The sequence below is a fragment of the Microtus oregoni genome, unplaced genomic scaffold, assembly GCF_018167655.1.
Source record: "Microtus oregoni isolate MIOR12 unplaced genomic scaffold, Mior012 000011F_ref0000422, whole genome shotgun sequence".
Lineage (NCBI taxonomy): Eukaryota > Metazoa > Chordata > Mammalia > Rodentia > Cricetidae > Microtus > Microtus oregoni.
In genome coordinates, this window is record NW_024543070.1 from 19,201,829 (window position 1) to 19,215,485 (window position 13,657).

The 13,657-nt window shown below is 44.9% G+C and overlaps 1 protein-coding gene across 1 annotated transcript in view; it reads left to right on the plus strand.

Annotated features, from left to right (window-relative positions):
* The first annotated feature begins 2,190 nt into the window (after positions 1–2,190).
* Positions 2,191–13,657, plus strand: part of LOC121453666 (eukaryotic peptide chain release factor subunit 1) — a 30,870-nt gene continuing 19,403 nt past the window's right edge. The window contains exons 1-2 of the mRNA XM_041660591.1: positions 2,191–2,345; positions 2,504–2,607. Of these exons, the coding sequence (XP_041516525.1) occupies positions 2,522–2,607 (86 nt within the window). The 5' untranslated portion in view covers positions 2,191–2,345; positions 2,504–2,521. The remainder of the gene's footprint in view (positions 2,346–2,503; positions 2,608–13,657) is intronic.

A 13,657-nucleotide genomic window follows, 5' to 3' on the forward strand; every position in this document is an offset into this window, starting at 1 on the left:
ACAGGCTGGGCTCGAATTTATAGAGATCCACCTGTCTCTGCTCCTGAGTGCTGGGATTGAAGGCGTGTGACACTATCGCCTGACTTACTGGACATTTTAAATTATTCAAGACAGGGTCTCACACAATCCAGGCTGCCTTAAGCTTACTCTGCACCTTGGGCAGCCCTCGAACCTAAGATCCTGCCTCATTCTTTGAAGAATAGGAACTTTAACCGTGTATCATTATCCTACCCTCCTTTTGCTTTTTTTGTTTGCTTGTTTAAGATGGGAGTCTTATGTTCCCCACCCTACCCAACTCAGCTGACCACCTCAGTACCAGAGCAGCTGTGACTGGCTGTACTCTAGCACTCATGCACCACAGGCATGCACCACTCAGCCAGTTTTCTTTTTTCCCCAGCAACAGTGATGCAGTTCAAATTGAGAATTTTGCTCATGCTAGACAAGTATTCTTCCACTGAGGTATATCCCAGTTCCAAGCAAAATTTATTATGGGGCTCTGGTTGGGGCAGGGGGAAAAAAAGGCCCCAAAATATTTAATCCTAGCAAGGGTTGCAGATACAGGACATAAAACAGGTGGTGGAGTGTTTCCCAGCATCCTCAAAGACAGGGTAATAGGCACACATTTTACTAACATTCAACCTCGGTGGCCAAAGGTTTTTTCCATGCTGGGTACCGTATGTCCAGTCCTGACACCACCGGGAGTTAGTACTAGATCCCACAAGTTCAGCATCTGTAGGTCTACTTTGGATGCCTAGTAAGAGTTCCAGGCTGAACCTGACAAATGGGACCTTCTTTCTGGGTTTGACAACTTGCTAGAGTGGCTCACAGAACACGAGGACACACCTTATCCATTCCAGAGGATAGTACAAAAGATACAGAATAACAGCCTAATGAGGGTCTAGGAGGGTCCTGAGCTCGGGGCTTGCGTCTCTTGTTCTTGCTGCTACTACAAATGAGCCTACCCGCTTTCCAAATGCTATGTTTGGCTTAAAAAGTTCCTGATCACCTCTCCCCCTGTGGCTGCAGCACATCGTCAGTTTTATAGCTCCTCAAATATATTAGACTACTACTTTACTCAACCTCCACGTTTTATTTCAGAATTAGATTCCTTGTCATATACTCTCATATCCGTCGATTATTTTAATACACAAAATATAAAGATCGGCTGGGTTTACTGGTTCACACCTGTAACCCCATCATTCGGAAGGCTGAGGCAGGAGTGTTGCCCGTATTTTTGAGGCCACAAACAAAGTTATAAAAATTACGAACGGTTGCTAAGCAGCGGTGGCGCACGCCTTTAATCCCAGTAGAGGTAGGGGGAAGCGGCTCTCTGAGTTCAAGGCCAACCTGGTCTAGGAGAAACCCATGGGGGGGGGGGGGGGGGGACGGACCAAAACGTTATGAACGGTTATAAGCTCAACTAAACTGTGAATTCCACTAAAGTTAATATTACTTACTCGATTCACCTCTTTCTAGAAAAACTAGAGTTCAACAACTTGCTCGGAGTTCAAATCTTTGATTACACACAATTTGTGAAGTTGGAGACAGACAACTGGAAAGCTTAACTCTTGACAGTTCTAACGTTGCCAACGTTCTCCCCACCTCCACGCTCACAGTTAACAAACCCTCCTTCACTCCAGCGCAGCCGGTCGGCTCCAGCCTCGGCGAAGCTCCTGATCCAGACCTAGAGACCAGGATTCTGAACTTTTGTTCGCGAAGCCACGATACACGCAGGCGCACCGCACTTGGTCAGCGACAAAGCTGACGGCGGAGAGACGTCCTCCAAGCTTTCCAAGCACCTCTGACCACACGCACGTACATACGAGTCGGTCCGAGAAACAGGATTCTGCGTGGCAGAGCTTCAGGTGTCCGTTCAGGTGAAGGGGCAAAAAACGGAAGACAACGACCACTCTCTCGCGCCCTTTAAGAGCCACCGCCATTCCAGCCCATAGAAGCCGAGAAAATGCTCGCCCGGCCACCGGAGTCCAAAGCCGGCGGGGCCGGAACGGAGGCGGTGCCTCCCGCTCCCCGGCCTACACCTCATAAGGCAGCGCGGCCGCAGAGGCAGCCAATCAGAAGAACTCTTGTAAGCGGAGGCACGAGAGCCAATGGGAAGTCGCGGCGCGCGCAGACCCTCTGTGCGTCGCACCGGCCCCCTCCCTTCCGCCCGCCGCCTTCCACTCCGCCCCTGGCGGAGGAAGTGAGATCAGAGGCCCCATGTGAGCGGATTGCAACACATGCAGCTGCCTGGAGAGAGGGAGCCGGTGTCCTACGTCAGAGCCGCCGCCGCCGCGGAGCCGCCGCCGGGGAGGAGCAGCCGCTACCGCCCAGCACTGGGCCCCTAGGTAAAGCGGGCGTAGGAAAGCCGGCGCCCGATGCCGCTGGTTGTCGGGGCGGGAGGAGAGGGCAGCTTGGGGGGTGGCGACGAAGGGGGCCTCTCTGCCCCAGCGGCGGCACTAACTCTGTGGTCTTGGTGTCTCCGGGCCCCGCCGGGCCGCTCTAGGGAGGAGGAGGCGAGAAGATGGCGGACGACCCCAGTGCTGCCGATAGGAACGTGGAGATCTGGAAGATCAAGAAGCTCATTAAGAGCTTGGAGGCGGCCCGCGGGTGAGAGCCACGTCCGCCACCCCCCTGCACTCTTGGATCCGGGACCCTCGGGATGGCCGCCCCCACCCCACATGGCCGGATGGGGAGAACCCGGCACTAGCCAACTCCCGCCTTTAGACCTCCGGGTAGTAGCCTCTGACTGGAGGGCGAGGGTCGGCGCTGCTGGCCGGGAAAGAGTCCTGCCCCCACCCTCTAGGGGTAAGGAGCCGGCTCCCACGGCTCAGATCACTCGGTGCCCTCTCTGGAGAAAGCCCCTGCGACTTTTGTACCACTCTCGAGCCCTTAAATCCAGCTCCTCACTTTTCGGGCTCCTTGTGCTGCCACCCGACTTGGGTGCTGTTGGGGTAAAGTACTTGGCGCTCCTTTCCGAACGCCCTACCCTGATTTTCTATCTTACTCTCGCTTCACGTTCCTCACCCAGGCCTCATTAAAATGGCCTCCCCCACTTGGACTTTCAAGTCCCTTGTGGGTGAAGTTTTGATGGGGGCTGTAAAGGAGAGTTGGCCAAGGGAGATCTTCCCGGCTCACCATTATTTGTTTGGGTCTTAGACCTCTCCGACTTCCCCTAAGTTTTCTAATTTCTCCGGCGCTTCCTGGTTTTGGCTGTTCCAAGACTCGTCTATAAACCGAAAATGCCAGCGTGTGCGGGATGGGCTGGTGGGTTTTTTTGTTGTTGTTGTTAACAAATCTGTTGTGTGCTCATTCAAGATAATTCCAGGTAATGCGACTGGTTGATAGAAACCATAACATTAGTGTCCTTGTTGGCTTTTCTTTGTAACATCTTAGTAATGTCATCGTCGAGTTTCCTGATGGATTAATAATGCTGTGGAAATTCAAAACTTAAAGGGAGCTTCCGGGCTCCTGTAAGTTTTTGTACGAATTTGTTAGTTCATTCCTGGGTGAATAAGCTAGGTTGAAAGTAGCCATATGTTTGCTTTTTGTGAGTTTGCCAGAGGTATTTGTGTTACTTCCTTGTATTGCTGTATTTACTTTCCCAATTATGGAAACTTTTTACTATCTGGCTTGCCCCCACCCGAAAAGTGGAACGTTATATATTGCTGCACTCCATGGCATAGTTATAACAGAGTGCCTTTCTTCCCTGCCATGTGGGAAGTTGACTTCGGCCCACAACTGAGACGTTCTGAGTTTCAGCCCGAGTTTGTCACGGAAGGGGAATCTGACGGTGGTGTGATGACGACGTTGGCACCGAACTCATTAACTTTTTTGGTGGATTCGGCTTCATTCTACCAAAGTTCATGGTTTTAAAGCCAGATGCTTTTGCTTTGGTGTTTCATTCTTAATTAACGAGAAGCTCTAATTTCTGTTTGGAATTAGACGCCTGAAAGATCAGCCTGAAGGTCTTTGCTCATCCCTTTGATGTAGTGTAAAATCTTGAGATGTGGGTAGATAGATGCTTTTGTTGTTATTTCTTAGGGTGTTTTGTTTTAAATGGAATATAAAAACTTTCTAATAGGAACTTGTGCCGTGTGGAGAGTGGGGGGGGGGGTGGAAAGCCCAAATGTGAAAATCATATAGGAGTGTTACTAGAGGTCATGATTCATTAGGACGCCAAGAATTAGCCAAGTACTGTTGTTTCAGTAGACATCCTTTTGTTGTTACTTAAAGCTTTCTGTGGGGTACTCATTTATGAATTCGTCCTGTTACACTGTTTCAAGTTGAACTTGAACCAGTAGGTTATCTCAATGCTTTTATTTATGGTTCTTATTAGAATTTGGATATAGTGCATTCTCTGAAGCAGTTTCAATATGAATTTTTATACTAGTTTGCTTGAGTGAAGTTAACATTGGAGGCGTGGTAAGCTACTTTTCTTTCTCCTAGTTGATCTCATTTGTTCCTAGCCATAGTTCCTAACTACTTGGAAGTGTTAAGGCTCTCTTAAAAGTCTTTGGAAACTTTATTTTCTAGTTTAGAAAAGTTCGGTAAAGTTTGGAGCGTGCTAAAGAACATGTTAGACAGGATTACGCTGTCTAAATTAGCTCGGGGCTCTTCCTCTGAACAAGTAATGCAATTTATAATCGTTTCCTGCTTTGCTTAATAATTTAGCCAGGATCTGGTTGCACCTCGAACCCATGGAAATGCTAAAATCTCAGGTGTTGGTCAGGGAATCAAAAGTTTGTTGTATGTGACTCGGAACTTTTTTGGTGCGTATCAGTTTCTTTTGGGAAATGGCAAGATTTCGTTCTCATGGCTGAGTTGTATTAGTTTTAAGTGCCCCTCCCCCCCTAAAAAATTTTAATGGTTTTGTAAACCAAGCTGGCCTCCAACTCATTATGTGGCTGGCTGAAGCTGGCCTGACTTCTGATCTGCCTCTATTCCCCGAGGTGCTGGGGTTATAGGATGAGCCTGACTAATACTAAAATATTTTTAGGATGATTGTGATGAACCTTAAAGAAAAATTAAATGGCAAAATGGATCCATATGTGTTAGTCTTTGGAGGTGCCCCAGTTTAACATGCGTAGAATTATCTCAGAAGTAAATAGGAACTTGTGGGCAGGTTTAGGATGTGGGCCCCATTAGCTTTCCTTTAGCTTCTTTGTGTGTGCGCATGGGTATTTGTAGAGGTCAAAGGACAACTTTGTGGTGTTAGTTGGTTTTCTCCTTCTACTTTAAGTCACGTTCTGAGGCTGGAGTGCAAGTCATCAGGGCCCCAAATTTTTTGAGTTATGTTCTTACTATGTTGCCCTGGCTGGCCTCGAATTTGGTGTATAGCCGAGGATGGCCTCTAGCTCACAGAGATGTGTGTGTCTCTGCTCGTATATGCTATCACCATTCTCCGCCTAAACACTACTTTTTAAAGTTTGCCCGAGTAATTTTGAAGTTTACTCAGTCAATATGAGGTTATCTTTTGATATATAACCAAATGTAGAGTAGCCCCAAAAAGGACTCATTAGTTAAAATACATTGACAGGATGAAGTCACTACAAAATGATTGACTGAGCGCTTTGTCATAGATGCTTTGGAGTGATACGTTGTCATTTAATGTTCACAACAACAAATGTCACCAGTTGATACACAAAGCAGCTGAGAGCTTAGATAACTTGTTGTCTTGAATGTCAGAGTGTGAAAATGTGAGACACGCTAAGCGTCAAACTGCAGAAGCCGGCCTCTTTGACCTATGATTCTGAGCTTGGTATCCACGAGTGTAACTGCATAGTAATCCACATTCTAGTTTGTGAACCAGTGTGCTGGTTTGGAAAGCTGTCTTTTCCAAAATCTACAAGACTAGTCTTAAAAATTACTCTGAGTCCAGCAGGCTGTATTGTTGTGGAATTACATCTACAAAGGCCAACTACTGAAGGAGAAATTTGGTGGCCGTGTTTTTTGGGTTTTTTTTTATATATATTTATTTATTATGTATACAATATTCTGTCTGTGTGTATGCCTGCAGGCCAGCAGAGGGCACCAGACCCCATTACAGATGGTTGTGAGCCACCATGTGGTTGCTGGGAATTGAACTCAGGACCTTTGGAAGAGCAGGCAATGCTCTTAACCTCTGAGCCATCTCTCCAGCCCGGTGGCCGTGTTTTATAGCACATGGTGTATAGCTGGTTGGAGTGTTCCTGTTTAGGTGGGCTAATAGAATAAGCAGCCAGTTGTTTTCTTACGTAAACCTCCCTTAGTACTTACCCTGTATAAGTTTAGCTCTTTATGATTACTCATAGTATATTCCCCAAAGTTGCCTTATAAGGAAAAACATGTACATAGCCAAAACTGGATCCAGTGCCACGAGTTGAACCACACCTGGTTTCAAATAAGGAACTTAAAATGGTTTCTTGGCCTTTTTGTTTTTCTCTTTTGAGATAAAGGTCTCCTGTGTTCCTGGTTGGATTTGTACTCTTGATCTTTCTGCCTCAATCTCCCAAATGCTGCTATTATAGGAATGAGCCACCATGACCAGTTCATTCATTACTGAATGAACTAGCTGCTGGGAAAAGAAATGGCCCCGAGTTCAAGGTCAGTTGACTATAGGAGACCCTTCTGTAAACATCTTTCTCCTCTTAATAAAAGAAACCTTTCCTTTTTGGAGACAGGGTTTTCTCTGTGTAGCCATAGCTGTCCTGGAACTCTAAGTATCCTAGGTTGGCCTTGAACTCAAAAATCCACTTGGCCTTTGCCTCCCCAGTGTTGGGATTAAAGGTGTGCCACCACTGCCCAGCAGAACATTCTCAAACTAGTGAATTTCAGGTAGTTTTTGGTTTTATTCATTTCTCAATATTCTTTCTTAAATGTGGCTAAATTTGGATTTTAAAGATATTTTAATAAGGTTTAAGCATGCGGATTAAGGGACTGTGTTACTCAGAAGAAAGTAAGACACACCTAGAAAATGGTAAGGGCTTCTTAAAGAATTGAGTGTAGGGAAGTAAGCTTTTCATATTCTTGAAGGTGTGGTTGTGACTCAGGTGATACACTGGCTAAGATCCTACTTGATGACACAGTTACAAAGCTAGTGTGTATGATTTTCAGCACTTTTCTTCAAAAAGAGTCTTCAGAGTGATAGCTTACAGTCATTCAGTCTTCTTTCTCCTCATTTCATACCTCTTTCCATCCCTTCCTCCATTCCTTCTAGTTTTGCACACTCCGTGCATTTGCAAATATATATTGGGAGGAAGAGTGCTGGAGATTGAACTTAGGGTTGCAAACAAGCACTGAATGGACATTCCAAGCCATTTTTAAAGATACTGGTTTTGCTGGTAGTGGTTGAACTCAAGGCCTGTCCATTTCTGGCAGTCACCCTGTTACTAAGCCACGACTTGAGCTCTCAGAGTCTTTGAGGGTTAAGAATCTCACTCAGTTTTTACTGCTGGCCTGTTTCAGACTTGGCAGCTGTCTTCTAGGCTTTCATATATCTACCTAAGCCATTAGAGATTCAGGCTCTGGAAGAGCCTTCATCCATCCCTTTGTCTTGTGTGCCATGTCCCATCTTAGATTTTAAAGTGAAAAACAGAAGAGTCAAGGATCAGAATATTTATGATTCAGGGGAGAGGTGAATATAAAACCAATTGCAGAGACTTGTTTGACATATGACAGGTTATATGTATTTAACTATGCATAGAAGTCTTGGATTGTGCCAGGCAATGGTAGCTCATGCCTTTAATACCAGAATTTGCAAGGCAGAGTCAGGCAGATTTCTGTAAGTTCAAGGCCAGCCTGGTCTACAAAGTGAGTTCTAGGACAGCCAGGACTGTTACACAGGGTTTCTCTGTTATGTTAGTCCTGTTATATACACTGATCTTTAGAACTATCTTACAGGAGCTAGCTCTAGTGGCACGGGAGTAATTTTATCTACCTGGGAAGCTGAGGCAGGAAGTTGCATGCTCAAAGTCTGCCTGAATAACTAAATGACATTCTGATTCAAAATAAAATGTAAAAAGTAGTATTGTGATACAGTTCAGTGGTAGAGTACTTGCCTAACATGTTTAGGGTGAGTCTCAAAAAATTTGGTGGAGAGTAATTGCACACAGAGGAAGGGGAGTGATGAACGCATCCAATTAGGATGTGGTAGTCTTCCTCAGGTAACCCTCCAAGTGTCTTAATTCAGAACTAGTCGTAAGAGCTTGAGTATTCTGTTCAAGAGTCCTATGTCCTGTGGATCTAATGAACAAACACTCGAGTTTCGAGTCTTGACACACATTGCGGTAGGAGATGTACTTAATCCTTCAAGGGAAGGGAGATCTCTAGACACATTCTTCAGTAAGCATGCATTTACGGCGGCATGTAGTAAGGTATTTTTCTATCCTTCCTGCCACACCCCATAGACCAATTGGATGTACCCTTTAACAAGAGGATTCTTCTTTGAACTAGGGCTTGAGAGAGTACTTGCATGATAGTTCTAGTAAGATACTTGCTTGTAAGATACTAGTTGGAGTCTGCTTGAAGAGTGGGAAGGAAAATTTTTGCCTGCCCATTATCAGGTCTGTCTGTCCAGTTGATCATCTCCAGCAGAGATTTCTGAGTCCAGCCTATTCTCCAGGAATCTCAGAATAGAATCTTCTCCTAGGATACATTCTGTAGGTGTCTTTTCATTCTTTCGCAGCCTGCTATCTTAAGAGGGAGTGGGGGGGGGTGGAAGGTTCGAAGCTCTTTTCCATGAGGTTAGAAATTATATGGCTTCCCGCTCAGGCACCGAGAGCTCCGTGAGACTGCCTCTAAAATAGCAGGCTTTAGCGTTGCCATTTGACATGCTTCGGATGCTTAGCTACAGTCTTTATTCTTGTTGCAGCCCTTCCTACTAGGTTCATAGGACTTGGCATGTTTGGGTTCCTGGCAACTCTTTGTAGTCATTCTGATAACCTGGGACCGTTGGCCTAGACTTGGTGTCTTGAGACAAAGTTTTGCCTTATTATCCAGACTAGACTAGTCTTGAACTCTTTACAATCCCTCTGCCTCAGCCTCCCAAGTGCAGGATTATAGGCATCTAACATTGATCCTTTAAGGCTTCCTTGATGTTTGGTTTGGTTTTTGTTTTTCAAAATAGGGTTTTCTCTGTGTAGCCCTGATTATCCTGGAACTCGATCTGTAGACCAGGCCCTTGAACTCACAGAGATCCACTTGCCTCTGCCTTCTGAGATCTAGATTAACTTTGCTTTTATGTCTGGTGTCTTGGGTTGATAGAGAGAAAGAGGTCCCCTCTTATTTGTGTTGGCTAGGTCAGGCTAGCTGTGTGTCCATCCTCCCCACCTCCACCCCTAACAGGGTTTCTCTGTGTAGTCCTGGCTGTCCTCAAACTCAGAGATGCACCTGCCGCTGCCTCATTGGGGATTAAGGATGAGCATCAGGCTAATTTTGAGTTTGTGAGTTAAGCGGTCGTCAACTTTAACCTCTTGAGTAGCTGGGCCTGCAGACACGACCCTGGCTAGGACTGTGGTTTACTGTTGTCACGTTGATCTTCTAAAATCTCCTTTAAGGGGAATGACCTTTGTCAGGGGTTTTGTCTTTTTCCCCGCTGTGTCTTTTATTTGTTTTTGTGGTACTGCATGGAGATCAACTCCAGGATTTAGCTCATCCTACACAAGTATTCTACCACTGACCTGCCACGGCTCCATCCCACCATGTCTGTGACCTTCAAGTTATGATTTTATCCACACATCAAAAATTAAATCCACAAATGCTTTTTTACTATTAATCAGTCAAGCTTATCAAACCCTTTGTAGTGAGTTAGACAGGTATTTAAGAAAAATGTATAAAATAAAATGAGAAAGTGGGGGCTCATGAGCTGGCTCAGTGGATAAAGGTGCTTGCGGCTAAACATCAGGACCTAAATTCTGTTCTTGGAACAGACACACACAAGTAAATACATGTAATAAAAGTTGTGTGGTTTTGGAGGGGACCTTTTTTCTTTTTTACCTTCCAAGTTCTGTGATTTCAGGCAGTAGTCACAAGCCCAATTTATAGTCTTTTTTTTTTTTTTTTTTTTTTCCCGAGACAGGGTTTCTCTGTGGCTTTGGAGCCTGTCCTGGAACTAGCTCTGTAGACCAGGCTGGTCTCGAACTCACCGAGATCCGCCTGCCTCTGCCTCCCGAGTGCTGGAATTAAAGGCGTGCGCCACCACTGCCCTGCTCCGATTTATAGTCTTAAATGACATATTGGATACTATTAAAAAAGAATAAGGTAACTACTTGGACAAAAATTAGAAAGTGTCTTAGCAAGGCAGGTGTTTAAAAAAATGTTACTTTGAGGGGCTGGAGAGATGGTTCAGCAGTTAAAAACTGGGTTTTTCTTTTTGTCTTTTTTTTTTAGGATTGTTACCATGCATGCTAGGTAATAAAGTAGCCGAGCCCACACTTGTAATCCCAATAGTGGGGAGACTAACTAAGGCTGGAGGATCACAACTTCAAGGCCAACCTGAGCAATGAGCCCTTTCTTAAAAGAAGAGATTACTTTGTGCTTGCCTAGTGTGTACAAGGCACTACAGAAAAGTTGGTTTGGGCATTGGTGTTAGTATTATGTGGCTGGAAACTCTTTGGCATGGTAGAATAAAACTGTTACAATTGGGATGTTTCATTATTTTGAAATAAGATCTCCGAAACTGGCCCTCCTGTCTCTACTTCCCAGGGTACCCCATAGCTGCTGTGGGTCATTCTTGTATTGTACAGAGGATTGAAGCAGTTAAAATCTTTTTGAGTTATTGGAAATTGAACCCATGACCTTGAATGCTGGGCAAGTGTTCTTCCACTAAGCTACATAGTCTTGGGCCCCAAAATTCTGTTGGTTGTTGTTGTTTAGAGTTAATTTATTCTGATAAATAAATGAATATGTGTGTGTGCGCGGATGCCTGAAGAGGCCAGATTACCCTGGAGTTAAAGGCGGTTGTGAGCTGCTTGATGTGGGTTTGTGGATTGAACTCAGGTCCTCTGGAAGAGCAGCAAGTGCTCTTACTCCAGCCTTAGCATGTTTGTTCTTAATGAACATTGATGGCGAGGGAAGTGTGTATTCAAAAGACAGTTATTGGGAGAGTTGTGCTTTTCTGTTTGTTTTTGTTTCTTTTCAAGACAGGGTTTCTCTGTGTTGCTTTGGAGCCTGTCCTAGAACTCACTCAGACCAGGCTGGCTTTGAATTCACTGAGATCTGTCTGCTTCTGCCTCCCTAGTGATGGAATTAAAGACGAGTGGTATCACCGCCTGGCTGAGAGTTGTGCTTTTCCTTTATTTCAAAATACTTACACATTGGTCAAGAAAGGCTCATCGTCATCCCTTTTATACTTTCCTAACTAGAGCACTGATAGTGAGATCCTAACATTGATTGACATTGCTGTTTCTTTGTAGTGCATTGTTTTGACAAAACTAGAAAAATTTTCCAACTATTGCTGCTTCCTGGTGGAATATTCCAGTATGTAGTGTTGGGATGTTCTGTTAGGAAGGGTGGCTATTAGCAAGTGTGTTTTTGTTTTAGAGGACAGAGTGGTCTGCTTTTGGTGATAAAATGCTACTGGAAAACGGCTGCTCCATTAAATCACTCTATACCTGCAAGCATCGGGAGTGTCTGCGGGCGGGCATGTGTGACGTGCCTGCTGTCAGGATTACTTGTGGGAGTCAGTTCTGTCCTCCACTAGGTGAGCTCCAGGGATTGATCTCAGGTCATAAGATTGACAGTAAATTACTTTAACCAAGCCATCTTTAATCTTCCCTCCCTCCTCTTTTTGTAGACAAGGGCTCAAAGTAGGCCCTAAGCAGCTGATCTTCTGCCACCACACCTTGTTTATGTGATGCTAGAGATCAAACCCAGGAACTCCTGCATGCTACCACCAACTAAGTTATAGTCCCAGCCGGATGACTAATTTTCTAGTTCTAATTTTGTGTTCTAACCAAGTTCTGTCCACCCCTTGACCTGTATCATAGATAGTGGCATTAAGGTGATCCTCAAAATCAAATGAAAAAAAGAAAATGTGGGATTTATTATGGGTAAAATAGTGTCCTAGCCTTTTTAATGATTTTTATTTTATTTTTTGTGAATTGGTATTTTTCCTGAATGAATGCCTGTATGTGGGTGTTGGATCCCCTGGAGCTGAAGTTGCATAGTGTGACTTGAGACTTGAATGTGGATCCTCTAGAGCAGCCACTTAACCATCTCTCTAGCGCTGGTTTTTGTTTTTCAAGATAAGGTTTCTTAGTCCTCCTTTAATCTTAACCCTTGGGAGGCAGACACAGGTGGATCTCTGTGTTTGAAACCAGCTTCAAACTTGCTGTGTGAACAGACTGTGCTGGCCTCAAATTTAAAGAGATCTACCACACCTGGCAGGCTGATCTTTTTTAGTCAGGTGGAAGCTGAGAGACAATTAGTTATTTTAAGATAGCATATGTTCAGGGAAGGGCCTTGGACTTCCCACGGGGCAGGGTACCCTACCCTCTCTTAGGACTGGAGGGGGAGAGGGGAACAGGAGGGAAATGGGAGGAGGGGAGGAAGTGGAAATTTTGAATGATATTATTTATAAAGCAATAAAAAAAGATAGCATGTGTTCAAGCCAGGCAGTGATGGCACATGCCTTTTTTAGTCCCAGCACTCGGGAGGCAGAGGCAGGCAGATCTCTGAGTTCGAGGCCAGCCTGGGCTATGAGAGCTAGTTCCAGGATAGGCTCCAAAGCTATAGAGAAACCCTATCACGAAAAACCAAAAAAAAACCACACACACAACAACTAAGGAGTGACTGACTTTATTGAGACTGGATCTCACTACATGCCCAGACTACCCCCAAAAGCATTATTGTCCTACCTCAGTGTTCCAAGAGTTACATAAGTAGATCATCATATCCACCTAGGAGTAGAAAGTGTTTAGTTGAATAAAACATCTGATGCCTGCTTATCAGAAAGTATATTGACACCGGGTGCATTGGCTCTCACCTTTAATCCCAGCACTTAAGGCAGAGGCAGACAGATCTCTCTGGATTTGAGGCCAGCCTGGCCTACAGAGTGAGTTCCAGAAAAGGGAGGAATATGCAGCCCCCGTCTTGAAAACGGCAAACAAACAAAGGTGTTGGAGGAGACTGCTCTTTAGTTTCCCGGCCACTCAGACCCGAGTAATCACAGAAACTATTAATTACAACACTGTTTGGTCAATGACTCAGGCATATTCCTGGCTAACTCATCTTAAATTAACCCATTTCTATTCATCTTTGTATCACCATGAGGCTGTGACCTACCAGTAAGGTTCCAGCAGGGGTCTTTCTCCTTCAGCAGCTACATGGATGGCATCTACCTGACTATCTCTCTATCTCTATCTTTGTTCAGAGTTCCCGCCAGGCTTAACTCTGCTAAGCCATTGGCCAGAACAGTAACCAATAAAAGCAGCACATATACGAAGGACCTCCCACATCACAAAGGTGTTGGGGTCCAGTAAAATGACTCGGCAAGTAAAAGTGCTTCCTGTGCAAGCTTGGTTACCTGAGTTGAATCTTCAGAACCTGTGTTAAAGTGAAAGAGAGTGACTCCAGAAGTTGTTTCTTTGACCTCCTCATGTACACTGTGTCCTGGTAACAGATAAATAAGGTAACTCCACCTCTGACCTCCAAACACGTTCTCACACAGAGATATAAATGT